This window comes from Betta splendens, chromosome 8, assembly GCF_900634795.4.
Source record: "Betta splendens chromosome 8, fBetSpl5.4, whole genome shotgun sequence".
In the NCBI taxonomy this organism is placed as follows: Eukaryota; Metazoa; Chordata; class Actinopteri; order Anabantiformes; family Osphronemidae; genus Betta; species Betta splendens.
Window position 1 is genome coordinate 11,908,720 of NC_040888.2, and position 15,372 is coordinate 11,924,091.

The 15,372-nt window shown below is 46.6% G+C and overlaps 1 protein-coding gene across 1 annotated transcript; it reads right to left on the reverse strand.

The window, feature by feature from the left end:
* Window positions 1-4,831: 4,831 nt before the first annotated feature.
* Window positions 4,832-11,977, reverse strand: LOC114859834 (transmembrane protease serine 9-like). The gene is made up of 10 exons (XM_029157863.3): window positions 11,848-11,977; window positions 10,253-10,273; window positions 9,775-9,937; window positions 9,218-9,492; window positions 8,872-9,014; window positions 8,530-8,800; window positions 6,429-6,594; window positions 5,829-6,082; window positions 5,578-5,675; window positions 4,832-5,463 (listed from the first exon to the last, which is right to left on the reverse strand). Exons 1-10 carry the CDS (start codon window positions 11,900-11,902, stop codon window positions 5,143-5,145), a joined length of 1,767 nt encoding a protein of 588 aa, XP_029013696.1. The 5' UTR covers window positions 11,903-11,977; the 3' UTR covers window positions 4,832-5,142.
* Window positions 11,978-15,372: the final 3,395 nt, after the last annotated feature.

Sequence of the window (15,372 nt, forward strand, 5' to 3'; positions counted from 1 at the left end):
ACGAGAGACGGGTGTAGGCGCGGCCGGAGCCGGGCCGCCGGGAACCGATGCAGGCGCGGCCGGAGCCGGGCCGCCGGGAACCGATGCAGGCGCGGCCGGAGCCGGGCCGCCAGGAACCGATGCCGGTGCAGCGGGAGCTGCGACGGGAACGACCCCCTCCTGGAGGTCGGCAGGAACTATGACGAGCGCGACCCCCTCCTGGAGGTGCGCCGGAACTGCGGCTGGCGCGACCTCCACCTGGAGGTGCGCCGGAACTGCGGCTGGCGCGACCTCCACCTGGAGGTGCGCCGGAACTGCGGCTGGCGCGACCTCCACCTGGAGGCCGGCGGGCGCTGCGGCTCCGAGGGTGACAGGGACTGGAACGACCGCTACAGGGCCGACGGGAACGGGGACTGGAACGACCGCTACAGGGTCGACGGGAACGGAACCAGAGACAGGAGCGACCCCTACTTGGCCGACGGGAGCGACCCCTACTTGGCCGACGGGAACGCCCTCAACTTGGCCGACAGGGACAGGGACTGGAACGACCTCAACTTGGCCGACAGGGACAGGGACAGGAACGACCTCAACTTGGCCGACAGGGACAGGAACGACCTCAACTTGGCCGACAGGGACAGGAACTGGAACGACCTCAACTTGGCCGACAGGGACAGGAACGACCTCAACTTGGCCGACAGGGACAGGAACAACCCCTAACGGATCGACAGGGACTGGAACGGCGTCAACATGGCCGACAGGGACTGGAACGGCGTCAACATGGCCGACAGGAACGGCCGCAACATGGCCGACAGGAACAAGAACGACCCCTAACGGATCGACAGGAACTGGAACGGCGTCCCCTCCGGAGCTGGCATGACAGCTTACAGCTGCCGAGCTCGACGGGGGAGACGTCGGGCCTGATTGGGTGGAACTGACAGTTGTCAGACGGACGGTGCCCTCTGACTGGGACAAGGACTGAGCGTGACTGGACCGAACTGGGCTCGACTGGACTGAAACCTGGACCGGGCGGCACGCGGCTGAACTGGACCGGGCGGCACGCGGCTGAACTGGACCGGGCGGCACGCGGCTGAACTGGACCGGGCGGCACGCGGCTGAACTGGACCGGGCGGCACGCGGCTGAACTGGGGACCGGGCGACACGCGGCTGAACTGGGGACCGGGCGACACGCGGCTGAACTGGGGACCGGGCGACACGCGGCTGAACTGGGGACCGGGCGACACGCGGCTGAACTGGGGACCGGGCGACACGCGGCTGAACTGGGGACCGGGCGACACGCGGCTGAACTGGGGACCGGGCGACACGCGGCTGAACTGGGGACCGGGCGACACGCGGCTGAACTGGGACCGGGCGACACGCGGCTGAACTGGGGACCGGGCGACACGCGGCTGAACTGGGGTCTGGGCGACACGCGGCTGAACTGGGGACCGGGCGACACGCGGCTGAACTGGGGACCGGGCGACACGCGGCTGAACTGGGGACCGGGCGACACGCGGCTGAACTGGGGACCGGGCGACGCGCGGCTGAACTGGGGTCTGGGCGACGCGCGGCTGAACTGGGGTCTGGGCGACGCGCGGCTGAACTGGGGTCTGGGCGACGCGCGGCTGAACTGGGGTCTGGGCGACGCGCGGCTGAGCTGGAGACTGAACAGCGCGCGGCTGAGCTGGAGACTGAACAGCGCGCGGCTGAGCTGGAGACTGAACAGCGCGCGGCTGAGCTGGAGACTGAACAGCGCGCGGCTGAGCTGGAGACTGAACAGCGCGCGGCTGAGCTGGAGACTGAACAGCGCGCGGCTGAGCTGGAGACTGAACAGCGCGCTGAGCTGGAGACTGAACAGCGCGCGGCTGAGCTGGAGACTGAACAGCGCGCGGCTGAGCTGGAGACTGAACAGCGCGCGGCTGAGCTGGAGACTGAACAGCGCGCGGCTGAACTGGAGACTGAACAGCGCGCGGCTGAACTGGAGACTGAACAGCGCGCGGCTGAACTGGAGACTGAACAGCGCGCGGCTGAACTGGAGACTGAACAGCGCGCGGCTGAACTGGAGACTGAACAGCGCGCGGCTGAACTGGAGACTGAACAGCGCGCGGCTGAACTGGAGACTGAGCAGCGCGCGGCTGAACTGGAGACTGAGCAGCGCGCGGCTGAACTGGAGACTGAGCAGCGCGCGGCTGAACTGGAGACTGAGCAGCGCGCGGCTGAACTGGAGACTGAGCAGCGCGCGGCTGAACTGGAGACTGAGCAGCGCGCGGCTGAACTGGAGACTGAGGGCCGCGTGAGAGCAGGAAATCCTCCCAGGGAAACAACCATGGAGCTGGGCAGGTTGGTGCAGGCACGACGATCCGACGGGGCGGGGAGGAGGAAACCGAAACCATCGGCGGTGCGACCGGCGCTGGCGTGGTACAGAGCGCGTCGCTTAACTCGTCAAACTTCGCGCACAGTCGCTCATAGAGGCGATGAACACTGGGGTGATCTAACGCGGTGTCATCGTCCTCCAGCGTCACTATTGCCACCTCCACGGCGCTGCGCTGATCCTCCGGGTTACTAGCCCGTCGGTAATCCTCCGCGAGGATCTTGAAATAATCACGTAGGTCGCTGGGTAGCTCGGCGCAGGTGAATTCCATGCTTCCGCGGGAGAGTAATATTCGCCGTAAAAAACAAGGGAAAAAAAACAGTCACTGACCTGACCGGAGGCTAAGTGCTGGCTGGGTCCAAGTTTGGCCAGATTGTTCTGTCAGGACTCGGGCAGGCGGCGGACCCACATGCACAGCACGGAGGCAGGATTATGATCAGACAGAGGTTTATTTTTCACGGCAGGGTCAGACGGTCCAGGTCATACACAAAAGGGTTACGGCAAAAATACAGGCAGGGATCAGGCAAACTCACGGTCAGTAGTAGTCCAGGGTCAGGCAGGATACACGGAGACACAAGAAACTCGGAACAAAGAAACACGAACGAAACTCGGAACACTCATGAAACACGGCCGGATGGAAACAAAGTACTGGAACACGGAACACGAAAACACGGGAAACACGGAACGCTCAGGAAACACGGAACACTAATGAAACTCGAATACAACAATCTGGCCAAGGACTATGGGAAACGGTGGTGGCTAAATACACAGAATGATTACATAATTACTGACAGGTGTGGATACTGAGAACCGGTAAGTGGACAGCTGACTGGAACAGGAAGTTAACAAAATAAAACAGGACATGGCGTGACTACAGGAAACAACTAGAAACGAAAACACAGATCATGACACAATGTCATAATTACGGAATAATTATTTAAAGGGAATGGCAATGTCAAATACATTAAAATAAACGATGTGAAACTTTAGCGTCTTACTGCCGCTTTCTTTCACATGCTTTCCTTTGTGCACCAGTAAAATACAGTATGTTCATGTTTTTTTTAGCCTGATTGGTTGTCTGTCTGTCTGTGTGTTGCCCTGCGATGGACTGGCGACCTGTCCAGGGTGTACCCTGCCCACCCGCGACCCCGCATGGGAATAGGCGATAGACAATTGATGGTTGAATCTCAAACTTCAACTTCATTCATTTAAAATCAAGCGTTAATCATCTGTCTCTCCTTCTCTGAAGCCACTCCCCCTTTTTTTCTACCAGACCTGTAGAGCAAACAGGTGAAAATCTAAAGGTCCCTTTTACACAAGAACAAATAACTAAACGTACCAAAATATATTTAAAAAATGCACATTTTAAACATTAGTGGACCATCAGCATGTGAAAAGACAAGCCAACAAAATACGGTTAGGATTTTACATTGCACAATAAGTTACATTAATTTGTCAAACTACTGTACACAATCAATTTCTTGTTTATTTCTTAATTGTGCCATATGGTCTATACTATCTAAAGTGTTCGAATACTAAAACACTGAAAGTGTTAGAATATTAAATACTTAGAAATTTATATGCTGTAACAATTAAAACCACACTGTAAGAAAACTTGTAACTTGGTAAAACAACTTCTCCGCCTTGTTGAAAACGAACTTCTAATTAATTACAAGTATAATTTTTGCCTCTATTTACCTGACCCAGATAAATTGCTCCTGTGCTGCGCAGACAGATATCTGTCATCGTTTGAATGCTCAATCAGTTCACCAGCAGATGGCAGGATTACTCTAGATGAGAATCGTCCCAGATGACCCACTGTTCATTTGTTGGCAGTGAATTACTTTGGACCCTTTGGAGTTAGAAGCAGACAGAATGTGTTGGTATGGAGTTAAAAAGACAGGTGCAGTGGAAGCTTCATGCGCAATGGGATAGTGCGGTAATGGGACATAAATATTTCACCTGTGCAGAAACAACTCACCAGACATCAGATTCAGCTTTTGTTCTGCTTTTACAGGTCAAAATGATGACTGGAACAAGCTCAAGAACAAGAACATGCTCCCTGTTGCTCAGAGTGAGAGAGTTGATAAAATGCTGCAGGAGAACTTGGTGACCTATCACTAAAGTTCATCTGGAAATAAATATCAGTCACAGTAACTTGAGGAGTTCATTTCTTTTCCTGTTGATGTCTACATTGCTGGTGTGTATTGAAAGAAGCTAAATTGGCAATTTTATTTTTTAAAATCCTGTTGACCTTGTAAACAAATACAATGATATTAATCAGGAAGTCCATCATAGTACACCTTATGTAGTAGACAGTATTTGGATAGATGGGCCAAAACAACCTGCACAAGAACAGAAAGAACACTCAAACTTTTTACAGAAACACACCTGGCTGAACCCAGTCCCTTCGAGCTGTGAGGTCATGAGAGGTTTTGCACAGTTGTTTCTTTTTCATCTAACGCATGAGCATAGAACCTGGGATCAAACACTCAGCATCTTTATTTCTTTTACTGCAAGAAGCCAACAATATTATATTAAAGGACCCTGTCATGGTCTAGCGATCTGTCCAGGGTGAACACCCCCTCCTTAACAAATCCTATGGCAAAAAAGTGCTGAGAATAAACAATAAAAAACAGAACACATGCAAACAGCAGCACAAGTCATTAGTCATAAGACATCCCTCTTCCTGGAGGGAAAAATGAGAGGTATATTATTCATGTACGCTACAGGACAGAGAAGTTTATCTAGGTAAATTCACATAGACCTACAGTATGTTCACGCAAAAAAATACATTATTGAAAGAGGTAGACGGAAGTGATAAAAAAAAGGAGATGGGGGAGGAAGAAGGCCAAGAGAGCAGAACCCCGCCCAGTGCTGGAGGAGGAGGAAGTAGAACCGGCACCAGTGCTGGAGGAGGAGGTTGTATTGCCTCCACTGGTAGGAGACAAAAATGACCCCAGGGTCTGATGCAGAAAGGTGTCGTAGGCTGTCAGTGTGGTGAAGCTCGAAACTGCTGCTCGTGTTTGACTGGTAGAGTTTGTGAAGACTGTTAACACCGCTGCCTGGTACCAGTAGCTGCCCAGTTTACACATTAGTGGACCACCAGCATCACCCTGTAAAGGAGAAAGTTATATGACGATTAAAACCACACTGTAGGAAAACATAACTTCACCTTGTTGAAATAGAAACTTGTACTAAGACATATGAAAATTAACAGCTTTATTCACCTGATCCAGTGTTATAGCTCCGGTACAAATGCTGCCACTGGTTGATGAGTTCCCACAGTTTACCACAGAGGTCTGGGTCTCCTGCAGAATTCCTTGCACTAAAGATGGTAGTAAGAGAAATTATTGTAAGAAGTAGCAAAACAACTGAGGTCTACTCAGATTATAACTGTCTGAGCCAGGCTTAACCCAAACTGGTGAAAGGATGCAGATTGTGTTGATAGTATTTCTGTGTCCATGTATCAGAGACTCACCTCCTCCTCTCCCTGAGCTCCAACCAGCAGCCCAGCATGTTGAACCCACAGCAAAGGTTTGTCCATCACCCAGACAGATGGGCTGGATGTAGTTGGACAAGGTGGGTTGGGACGCCAGATGCAGCACTGCTATGTTAGAGCCAGTCAGGTTGCTCAGGGTGATATTTGTCACATTCAGTGACACTTGATTAGGGTTGGAGCCATATTGGCTCAAAAGACCCAAAACAGCGGTCCAATCAGACGGCTTGGATGAACTGTAAGAGAGAAAATTATTATAAGAAAGACTGAGAAAATTTTAAAATAATGTCTAATAGCGTTGTATTTCATTACGTTTTGACCACTTCTAATAACGTATCACAGGGATCAACTATAAATAACTTCCTTGGCACTTTATACACCTCAATATGGAAAGGTCAGCTGCTAAACTAAATTTATTGTTGACAAGACATCTTGAATATGTTCAAAACACATTGGCTACTTCAAACACCCTGTATGGTAATGCTAAAGGCCATTGTTGGCTACTTCTCATTTACCCATTCACTCTCACACTCACACAATGTCATCATACTTGCATTTGTGAAAACATCTCTGCTTTTTTACCTTGAGATGCAGCTAGCGTCACTCAGCACAGAGTCCACAGCCACTAGAGTCCCACCACACACATGGCTTCCATTCCTCTGGAGGCTCACCATCCACGGCCACATGCCAGCTGACGAGTTTCCTCCCAGAATACGAGTATTTAACGCAGCTTGGCCACAAACCACAGCTGGAGAGAAAAAGTACACTGTAAACTCAAATGTTCGAAATAATTAAAGTGATAAGTAGTGTAAACTTATTTTTTTTAAAAAGCTTCACTCAAAAAAAAAACATTTTTATTCTTTTTGAGTGAATTAATCTAATTATATTTGTTGACCTTAAACTTGATTAAGTGAGCAACAACAGTTTTGGTGGTGATCCCGTTTGTGTCTCTACGGAGACAGGATTTGAAGCTTTGTGATTCGCTGCCTTGAAACTGTATGAAAAAAACAACATTAATGCTATCAACTCGGTATCATACATCCAGCCGCCTCACTGGCTGCTAGATGTCTGTAGTTCTCTCCGACACAAAAAAATCAACGTATGACTAATTCTGAGTAGAATATAATGCTGAAAAATTTTAGTTTTAATTTTTGTTTTAGTTTGTGATGTTACACAGCTGTTTGCTACTATATGCAGAGTATATGTCGGGTTGCATCACAATGGGGCTTAGGTTTATAACACTAGTGGCACGGGGGTTCCGGGTCCCTAAGCATGATATTATTTTCTCTTTGCAAGTCTATATTGCAGCTTAATTATGTCGAGAATCCAGTCATGAAATGTGTCAACTTTACAGTATACATGCACTGGGACTTCAGCATAATCAGTTCATCAGATTTCTAGAGGAAACTGATGGGGATCATCAGGAGTTGCTGTACAGTACCACTCATGACCGCTGGTTGAGTTTGGGTAAAGTGCTTCAGAGCTACGGACCGTGGGTCCTCAGGCTCCATTCTCTCGGGCTGACCCTCCCACTGGGGGGAGTGTTTGCCTCTAGCTTTCCTGGGATGGACAACACTGTTCTGTTCTGACCTCGGGTGTCTTCTCTGTGGCTGCTGTGGCTCTGCCTGGGAGGTTCTGTGTGAGTGATTCGGGTCGCGATGCCTGTCCTGCTGAAACTGAAGGTATGTAGGCTCCCTGGCTACTGGGTTTCTTCCCTCCACTTATTTGGCTGGGTGTGGCGGCTGGGCTGCTCTCATCACCCAGGCTTTCAAGTGGCATTTTTCATGAACCAACGTCTGCCTCACCCTTTTGGTGAATAATGTTATGTTACAGCTTTACTAACCTTGTAGCGGGACACATAACACCAGAGCTGATATACAGGCTTCCTAAACTTAGTTGTAAGTACTGCAGTCATTTACTGTTATCAGTATTAATAATGTTTGATTATGGTAGTTGCAATATTGTATGTTGCAGTTAATGAGTATTACAGGATGTAAACATGTGTAATAATATATACAGTAGGCATAGGTATACATATATTTTATGTATGCCTGTATGCACACACCATAACAATTAATATTGTTAATATTGTTAATATTGTTATTATTCTCAATCCTAGTCGCACAGGAGCAGGCTCTCAGTACTAGATCAATAAAGGCTGTGATCTACTATACCAGGCAGGACCACAGGTACAGGCTGTGCCAAGATGCCCCTGAAACAATCCAGCACATAACAGCTGGGTGCAAGATGCTAGCAGGCAGGGCATGGAACGCCAAGACCAAGTGGCCGGCTTAGTGTACAGGAACATCTGTGCCGAGTACAGGCTGGAAGTCTCAAAGTCCAGAAGGGACACACCTCCAAAGGTGGTTGAGAATGACAGAGCTAAGAGCTTAGGAACAGCTAAGATACTACACAGGACCCTCAAGCTCCCTGGCCTCTGGTAGAGAACCTGAGCTTGCAGGAATAAGACCGCTCCAAGGAAGGGGTGAGTGGGGAATTTATTTAATATCCTGGCCCAGCCCCTCAAATTTTAGAACCCACTGTCACCTGTAAGTCAAGTTCGCCCATCCTTGGTTTACTGTATACTATATTCAAAGCCAGCTTAAAAACAAGAGCTACAACTGGTGCAGGATAGACCTGACCTGAACAAAAGTTTAATACCTCCACAAAACCAGACACTTACGTTTTGGTGTTGTTGTGGGAGGGGCTGTGGTTGTTACTGGTGGAAGACCAGTACAGGAGACACTGAGGTCCCCGTCAGTCCCAGTGGATGTGTAGGTGATGAAGCCCGGCTGGTTGCTGGTGATCTGGCTGTTGATCCAGGACTGATACTGGGACACTCTGGTGTAGACTCCAGGAAAATTAGGTAAAGCACATTGGTTTCCAAAACTGACGATTCCACTCTGGGTCCAGCGACCACCCTGCTTGCTCACCATTGGACCACCTGAGTCTCCCTTTAAACACAACACAAAATTTAGTGGAGACAGGAGGACAAATGTGACACAAACACAGTAAAGCTGATTACCTGACAGGAGTCCTTCCCTCCAGCACGTAACCCAGCACAAATCATGTTGTTGGTGATTGCTCCAACTCCATAGTCACAGTTACACTGTCTGTTGCCCACAACTGGGATCTCCACCTCCATTAGGGTTTGTGAAACAGTTTGAGCTGAAGAGCAAATTTAATTTTGAAAAATAATTTAAAAAGTTATAACTTTAAAATTTACCAAGTATCATGATCATGTTTGTGAATGTTTGTCCTGTCAGGCACTTTTATACAGCTCCAAACACGTTACCGTTGTTTACTGTATTTAAACTGGATTAAAAATCTATTACTTTACTCGTTTTATTTCTATTGTTTTTTTGACTCACATCCACTTGAGGTGACTCCCCAGCCAGTGACCCAGGAGTCAGTGCCGTTGTAGAAGGTGCTGCCTGGCGCTGCCAGACACACAGGCTGAATGTAGCTGGTGAAAGTCACTGCTGTAGCCAGCTGCAGGAGGCAGATGTCGTTGTCGTGTGTGTTGGAGTTGTAGTTGGGATGAACAATGATCTTAGTCAGCCCCACATACTGTGCATTAGTGTTGGATCCTGACTGAGTTTGGAGACCCAGTACTGTGGTCACACTGCTTGCAGGGTACCTGGTTCTTAAATGAAACAAGTTGAGAATCATTTTTTTAACTGTTGTGGCTTTTATTTTCAAAATTATAAATCAGTCTGCACACAAAATTTCATTTTTATCATTTATATCTATGTTTTTCTTCTATCTTGAAATCCATGGTCATGAAGGGCCACAAAATCACCAAGTTGGTCAAAAACCATACAAACAATAATAAACAATGCAATAATTCTGTGTTACTAACTGTATTGTTGATTTGTTTTTGTTTTTTGTGTGGGCGTCACACATCATCTCTACTTTCCCTACTCACTCTACGAAGCAGTGAGCAGCAGTCAGCACCCACTGACTGTTGATGAGGGATCCTCCGCAGAAGTGGTTTCCAAAGTGTTGCAGGCTGACCTGCCAGGGCCAACTGCCTGGAGAAGCCACCTGTCCTCCAACTATCTTGGTGTTAAGTGGAGGCTGACCACACACTGGAGAAAGACAGACATTAAAGTTCCTATTGAGAAAAACTACCTATATCATGAACTGTCATTGTAGAGTAGCTTCTGCAATGATACGACCATCTGTTGATGGTGAGCTTTGCCACATTTAATTTTATATGCTGGCACTTGTAATGAAAATCTAATTTCATTCATAATCTACCCGATGTTTTATTGCTGCTACAGTATTTAAATTATTCATTACTCTGCTTTTGACATGATGTTCTTTTGTTAAAGTTCATATACTGTAACTTGTCATACTGTATGTACAGTAGATTTGTAGAGTATAAATGTATATTGACTTACCACTTTGCTGTGAGTGACACTCTGAAAGTTAGAAAAACAAAAGAACAACTTTGAAAAAATATGTGCAGAATACAGTATGTTGTAATGTAATGTGTATATAATGATTCCTGTTCCTGTGTGGTGGTGATTGTAATTAGTTACTGTACACCTGTTCTGTAGTATTTAAGTTTGCCCTCCTCCTGTTCTTTCTTGGTTCAGGTTGCCTTGCCTTGCCATTGTGTTCCCGCATGTCATCCTCTCGCTGTCCTGCTAAGTTAATGTGGAATCCCTGTCTTGTGTTCAGTGTCAGTAATTTAGTGTTCTTAGTATTTAGTATTTTAAGTGCGGTGCAAGCAGCACCCTCTGTTTGTGTGATTTACTGTTACTTGTTAGTCTTTTCTGTATTATTTGATTAACCATTAAACTTCATAACTCTGTATCTTTGAGTCGTGCATTTGGGTCCTCTCTGGTGGGTTTGTCTGGCTCCTACTAGAGAGCCTAGTTGAGTTTAATAGCTTCCCAGTGAAGGGATTTTGTAGTATTGTCTTGTTTAGTAATACTGTAGTCAATTTAGCCACTGAAGCAGCCGTTCTCTTTTGGTACATGGTGAGTTTCAGTTCCGAGGTAACGCGCCTGTCCGCCGCGTGTTTGTAACAAAACTGGTTTTACTTCCTCCTCTAAAATCATTATCACAGGAAATAAAAGAAATGGGTTATTCTACTGTCATAAAATTATGCTAATGATGACTGTACAGTATTTGAATATATAGTGAAAACGTCCTCAGTATTATTGCTGCAACTACTCTACTGTCACTCCAACTTATTTTACTGTACAAAGTACTATTTACTATCACATTTATTATTAAAAGTGTGACTATAAGTGTGGTATGATATTTTATTTAAATTCATGACTGAGGAATATGCCATTAATCTTAACCTCAGTAAATGTTTTGTGTTACGAACAGAATATGTTCATAATTAATATACAACTACATCTCAACATAAAACAACCCAGTGTACTGTACACAGTTCTGTGTATAGACAATAAGTGGATGCTGGTATGATACTATATGATGCAAACCTGGGATCATACTGGCAGAATCCAGGAAGACAAAAGATTCTATGTTGTGTTTTGCCTGATATAACTGTTACAAGCATTTAAATGTTGAAGTTGTGATATTTATAAAATTAAAATTTAATAAAAAGTTTAAATAAAAAGTAAAATTTATAAAAGGAAATTATATTGATGTAATGCTTTATAATTGCGCCAATTTCTTTTTATTTATTTTAAACAAGTAAACCTTGTAAATCTAAGAGCTATTTCATCATTGTAGAAGTTAAAATGTTGTACTCTTGTTTAAAACCTTTTAATTCTACCTAAGTGGATAAGAAGTCTATATTAATGACATAAACAATGTAAGCAAATTTCACAGATTATAAAGAATTGGGTGTATTACAAAATAAAATCTTTCTTTGATTTAAAATGGGGCTTTAAATATGATTTCTTTTACAGATGATTATTTGATTTTTCATTAACTAAAATACAAACTAGCCCTTAAACAACCAATAAATAAGTAAATGATTGGTTCAGCTGTATTGAGAGAGTATTGATTTTACCTTGTGTGAGGATAATCAGCAGAGTTGCCATACGGATCACCTTGTAAGAAGCCATGACTGACAGTCCATGTGGCAGCTTCTGCTGCTATCTATAATACAGAGCAGAGCATTTCTCCTCCCTCCCCCTACTCTCTTTCCTAGAACGCCTCCTTACCTGTGACAAACCTGTCCCACCACTCCTCAGTGACAACCAGAGCCAGTCAGCTGCCTTGTGTTGTCAAACAGGTCCATGTCACTGCAACAAAACTGATACTGGAAACAAATAGTCAAGTATCAACCAGCTTTTTGTTTCACAACATGTCCTCTATGAGCTACTTTTAGCTTAATTCAACTTTTATATTTTAGAGGGGTGTGTTTTAAAATTCATGTGACACCTAAAACAATCTCTTAAAATTAATAAAAATTTTGATTTCTTATGGGTTTAGTTCATAGTAATACGAACTCCAATGTTCCAATGCAGATCTAATGTTCTCAATGGCACAGTGGTTAGCACATCGTGCTAACCCAGGTCATGCCCAGGTCATGAATTCGAGTTGCATCAGGAAGGTAAGCCGGCGTAAAAACGTGGCCAAAAAATTAGCTGAAAGGAGTAAACATTTCTATATTTCTATATAATGATCCTACGAAAAAGAGAAGCAAAAACTGTGTAAATCTGATGTAAATTGAAAGCTACACACTACTACTGCCACACCCTCAGTGACTTTGCATAAAACCACTGAAACTACAGTAGACATCTCTGAACGAAGCTTAAATTATCAAAAAAAAATCAAAATTTTCACTATAGATGCAACATATTTTTCTTCTTTACGTAATTATATAACATTGCAGAACAACCTTTAACCTTTTTTATTTTACATAAACAGGACAGCAGGACAATGGGTTTATACACATCTCCAGCACCTATATAGAGACACGTTTAAATGGAGGCAGACACAGATCAAGTAAAATAATTTATAAAAGATCACAATTTTATTTTTGAACTAATTCTGTATATTTTTGTAGACAGGTTCACCCAGTCATACGTTAGACCTACAGTATACTGTAAAGTATATTATATATATATATACTCACACACACACTCTATTCTCACCCTCCGCGGGTGGTCTCATCCACTTTCCAAGCTCGGGTCCTCTCCCAGACGCCAGGGAGCTTGAGGGTTCTGCGCAGTATCCTTGCTGTTCCTAGGACTGCACTTTTCTGGACTGAGATTTCGGATGTTTTTCCAGGGATCTGTTGTAGCCACTCCTCCAGTTTGGGGGTCACGGCCCCAGTGCTCCGATCACCACAGGCACCACTGTGGCCTTCACCTTCCAAGCCTTCTCCAGTTCTTCTCTGAGACCTTGGTACTTCTCTAGTTTCTCATGTTCCTTTTTCCTGATGTTGCCATCGCTTGGTATTGCCACATCCACCACTACGACTTTCCTCTGCTCTTTGTCCACTACCACAATGTCTGGTTGGTTCGCCATTACCATTCTGTCTGTCTGTATCTGGAAGTCCCACAGGATCTTGGCTCGCTCGTTCTCTACCACCTTGAGAGGTGTTTCCCACTTTGACCTTGGGGTTTCCAGTCCATACTCCGCACAGATGTTCCTGTATACTATGCCAGCCACTTGGTTATGGCGTTCCATGTATGCTTTCCCTGCCAGCATCTTACACCCTGCAGTTATGTGCTGGACCGTCTCAGGGGCCTCTTTGCACAGTCTACAGCTTGGGTCTTGTCTGGTGTGGTAGATCTGGGCCTCTATGGCTCTGGTGCTCAGGGCCTGCTCCTGTGCAGCCAGGATGAGTGCCTCTGTGCTGTCCTTCAGTCCAGCCCTTTCAAGCCATTGGTAGGATTTGTTGAGATCAGCCACTTCAGTTATGTTCCGGTGGTACATCCCGTGTAAGGGCTTGTCCTCCCATGATGGTCCCTCTTCCAGCAGCTCGTCCTCTGTTCTTCACTGCCTGAGACATTCACTCAGCACGTCATCTGTCGGGGCCTTATCCTTGATGTACTTATGGATCTTGGATGTTTCATCCTGGATAGTGGCTCTCACGCTCACTAGTCCTCGGCCTCCTTCCTTGCGGCTAGCGTACAGTCTCAGGGTGCTGGATTTGGGGTGGAACCCTCCATGCATGGTGAGGAGCTCTCGTGTCTTAACATCTGTGGTCTGTATCTCTTCCTTTGGCCACCTTATTATTCCCTCAGGGTATCTGATCACTGGCAGAGCATAGCTGTTTATTGCCCGGGATTTGTTCTTGCCATTGAGCTGGCTTCTTAGGGCTTGCCTTACTCGTTGGAGGTATTTGGCTGTTGCCGCATTCCTTGTTGCCTGTTCAAGGTTGCCGTTCGCCTGTGGTATTCCAAGGTACTTGTAATTGTCCTCAATGTCTGCTATTGTTCCTTCTGGGAGTGAGACCCCTTCTGTGTGGATTACCTTGCCTCTCTTTGTCACCATCCTCCCACATTTCTCGAGCCCGAATGACATCCCGATGTCCGAGCTGTAGATCCTGGTGGTGTGGATTAGTGAGTCGATGTCTCGCTCACTCTTGGCGTACAGCTTGATGTCATCCATGCTACGGCAAGGGGGAGCCAGGACGCCAGGTCAGAGGGGAGGTGTCACCATCTCCCCAACCGGAAATTGGGTACGAAGCCCCAATAAGCACAGATACGCTGAGCGAGGCAGCAACTGACCTGAAAGATAAGATCATGGCGAGATTGAAAAGGCAACCCCGAACCCCACTACAACGGCTAAGTGAAGTACCATCAGAAAGTCTCATGGAAGATGTGAATGCAGCATTGAGAGCGATCCCTACCACAACAATCACAGAAACCAATGAGCTGATATACGCTTCAGCATCAGTGATCCTAGAGGTGCTTGGTTATAAGAGCAACCATGGGAGCCATGAGAAACAATACCCACCATGGAAACGAAGGTTGGAGGCAAAAATCAAGGCAGCTCGGAGGGAAGTGAGCCAAATGACAGAGGCCCAGAGAGGTGCAATGAAAAGACCAATGCCTAAGAGGTACAGCCAGATGACCATACCTGAAGCACTCGAAACTGCCAAGCAAAGGCTACAAGCCTTGGCCAGCCGCCTAAAGAGATACACCAGAGATAACGAAGCCAGACGAATAAATCGGCTGTTCGCAACACAACCTGCGAAAGTGTACTCTCAATGGCAGGGTAATAACAACAGAGCAGACCCACCAAGGCTGGAAACTGAACAGTACTGGAAGGGTATATGGGAAAGGGAGGCATCACACAACAGTGATGCACAGTGGCTGGTGGATCTGAGGGAAGACCACAGCAACCTCCCTGAACAGAATCCAGTGACTATCACAGTGGCAGACATTCAACATAGAGTCTCAGGTATGAAAAACTGGACAGCACCTGGCCCTGACATGATCCACGCCTACTGGCTAAAGAAGCTCACTGCAATCCATGAGCGCCTGGCAGCACAAATGAACCAGCTGCTAAGGGATGGGACTCACCCTGAATGGCTAACCAAAGGGCGAACGATCCTGATAATGAAGGATCCCTCAAA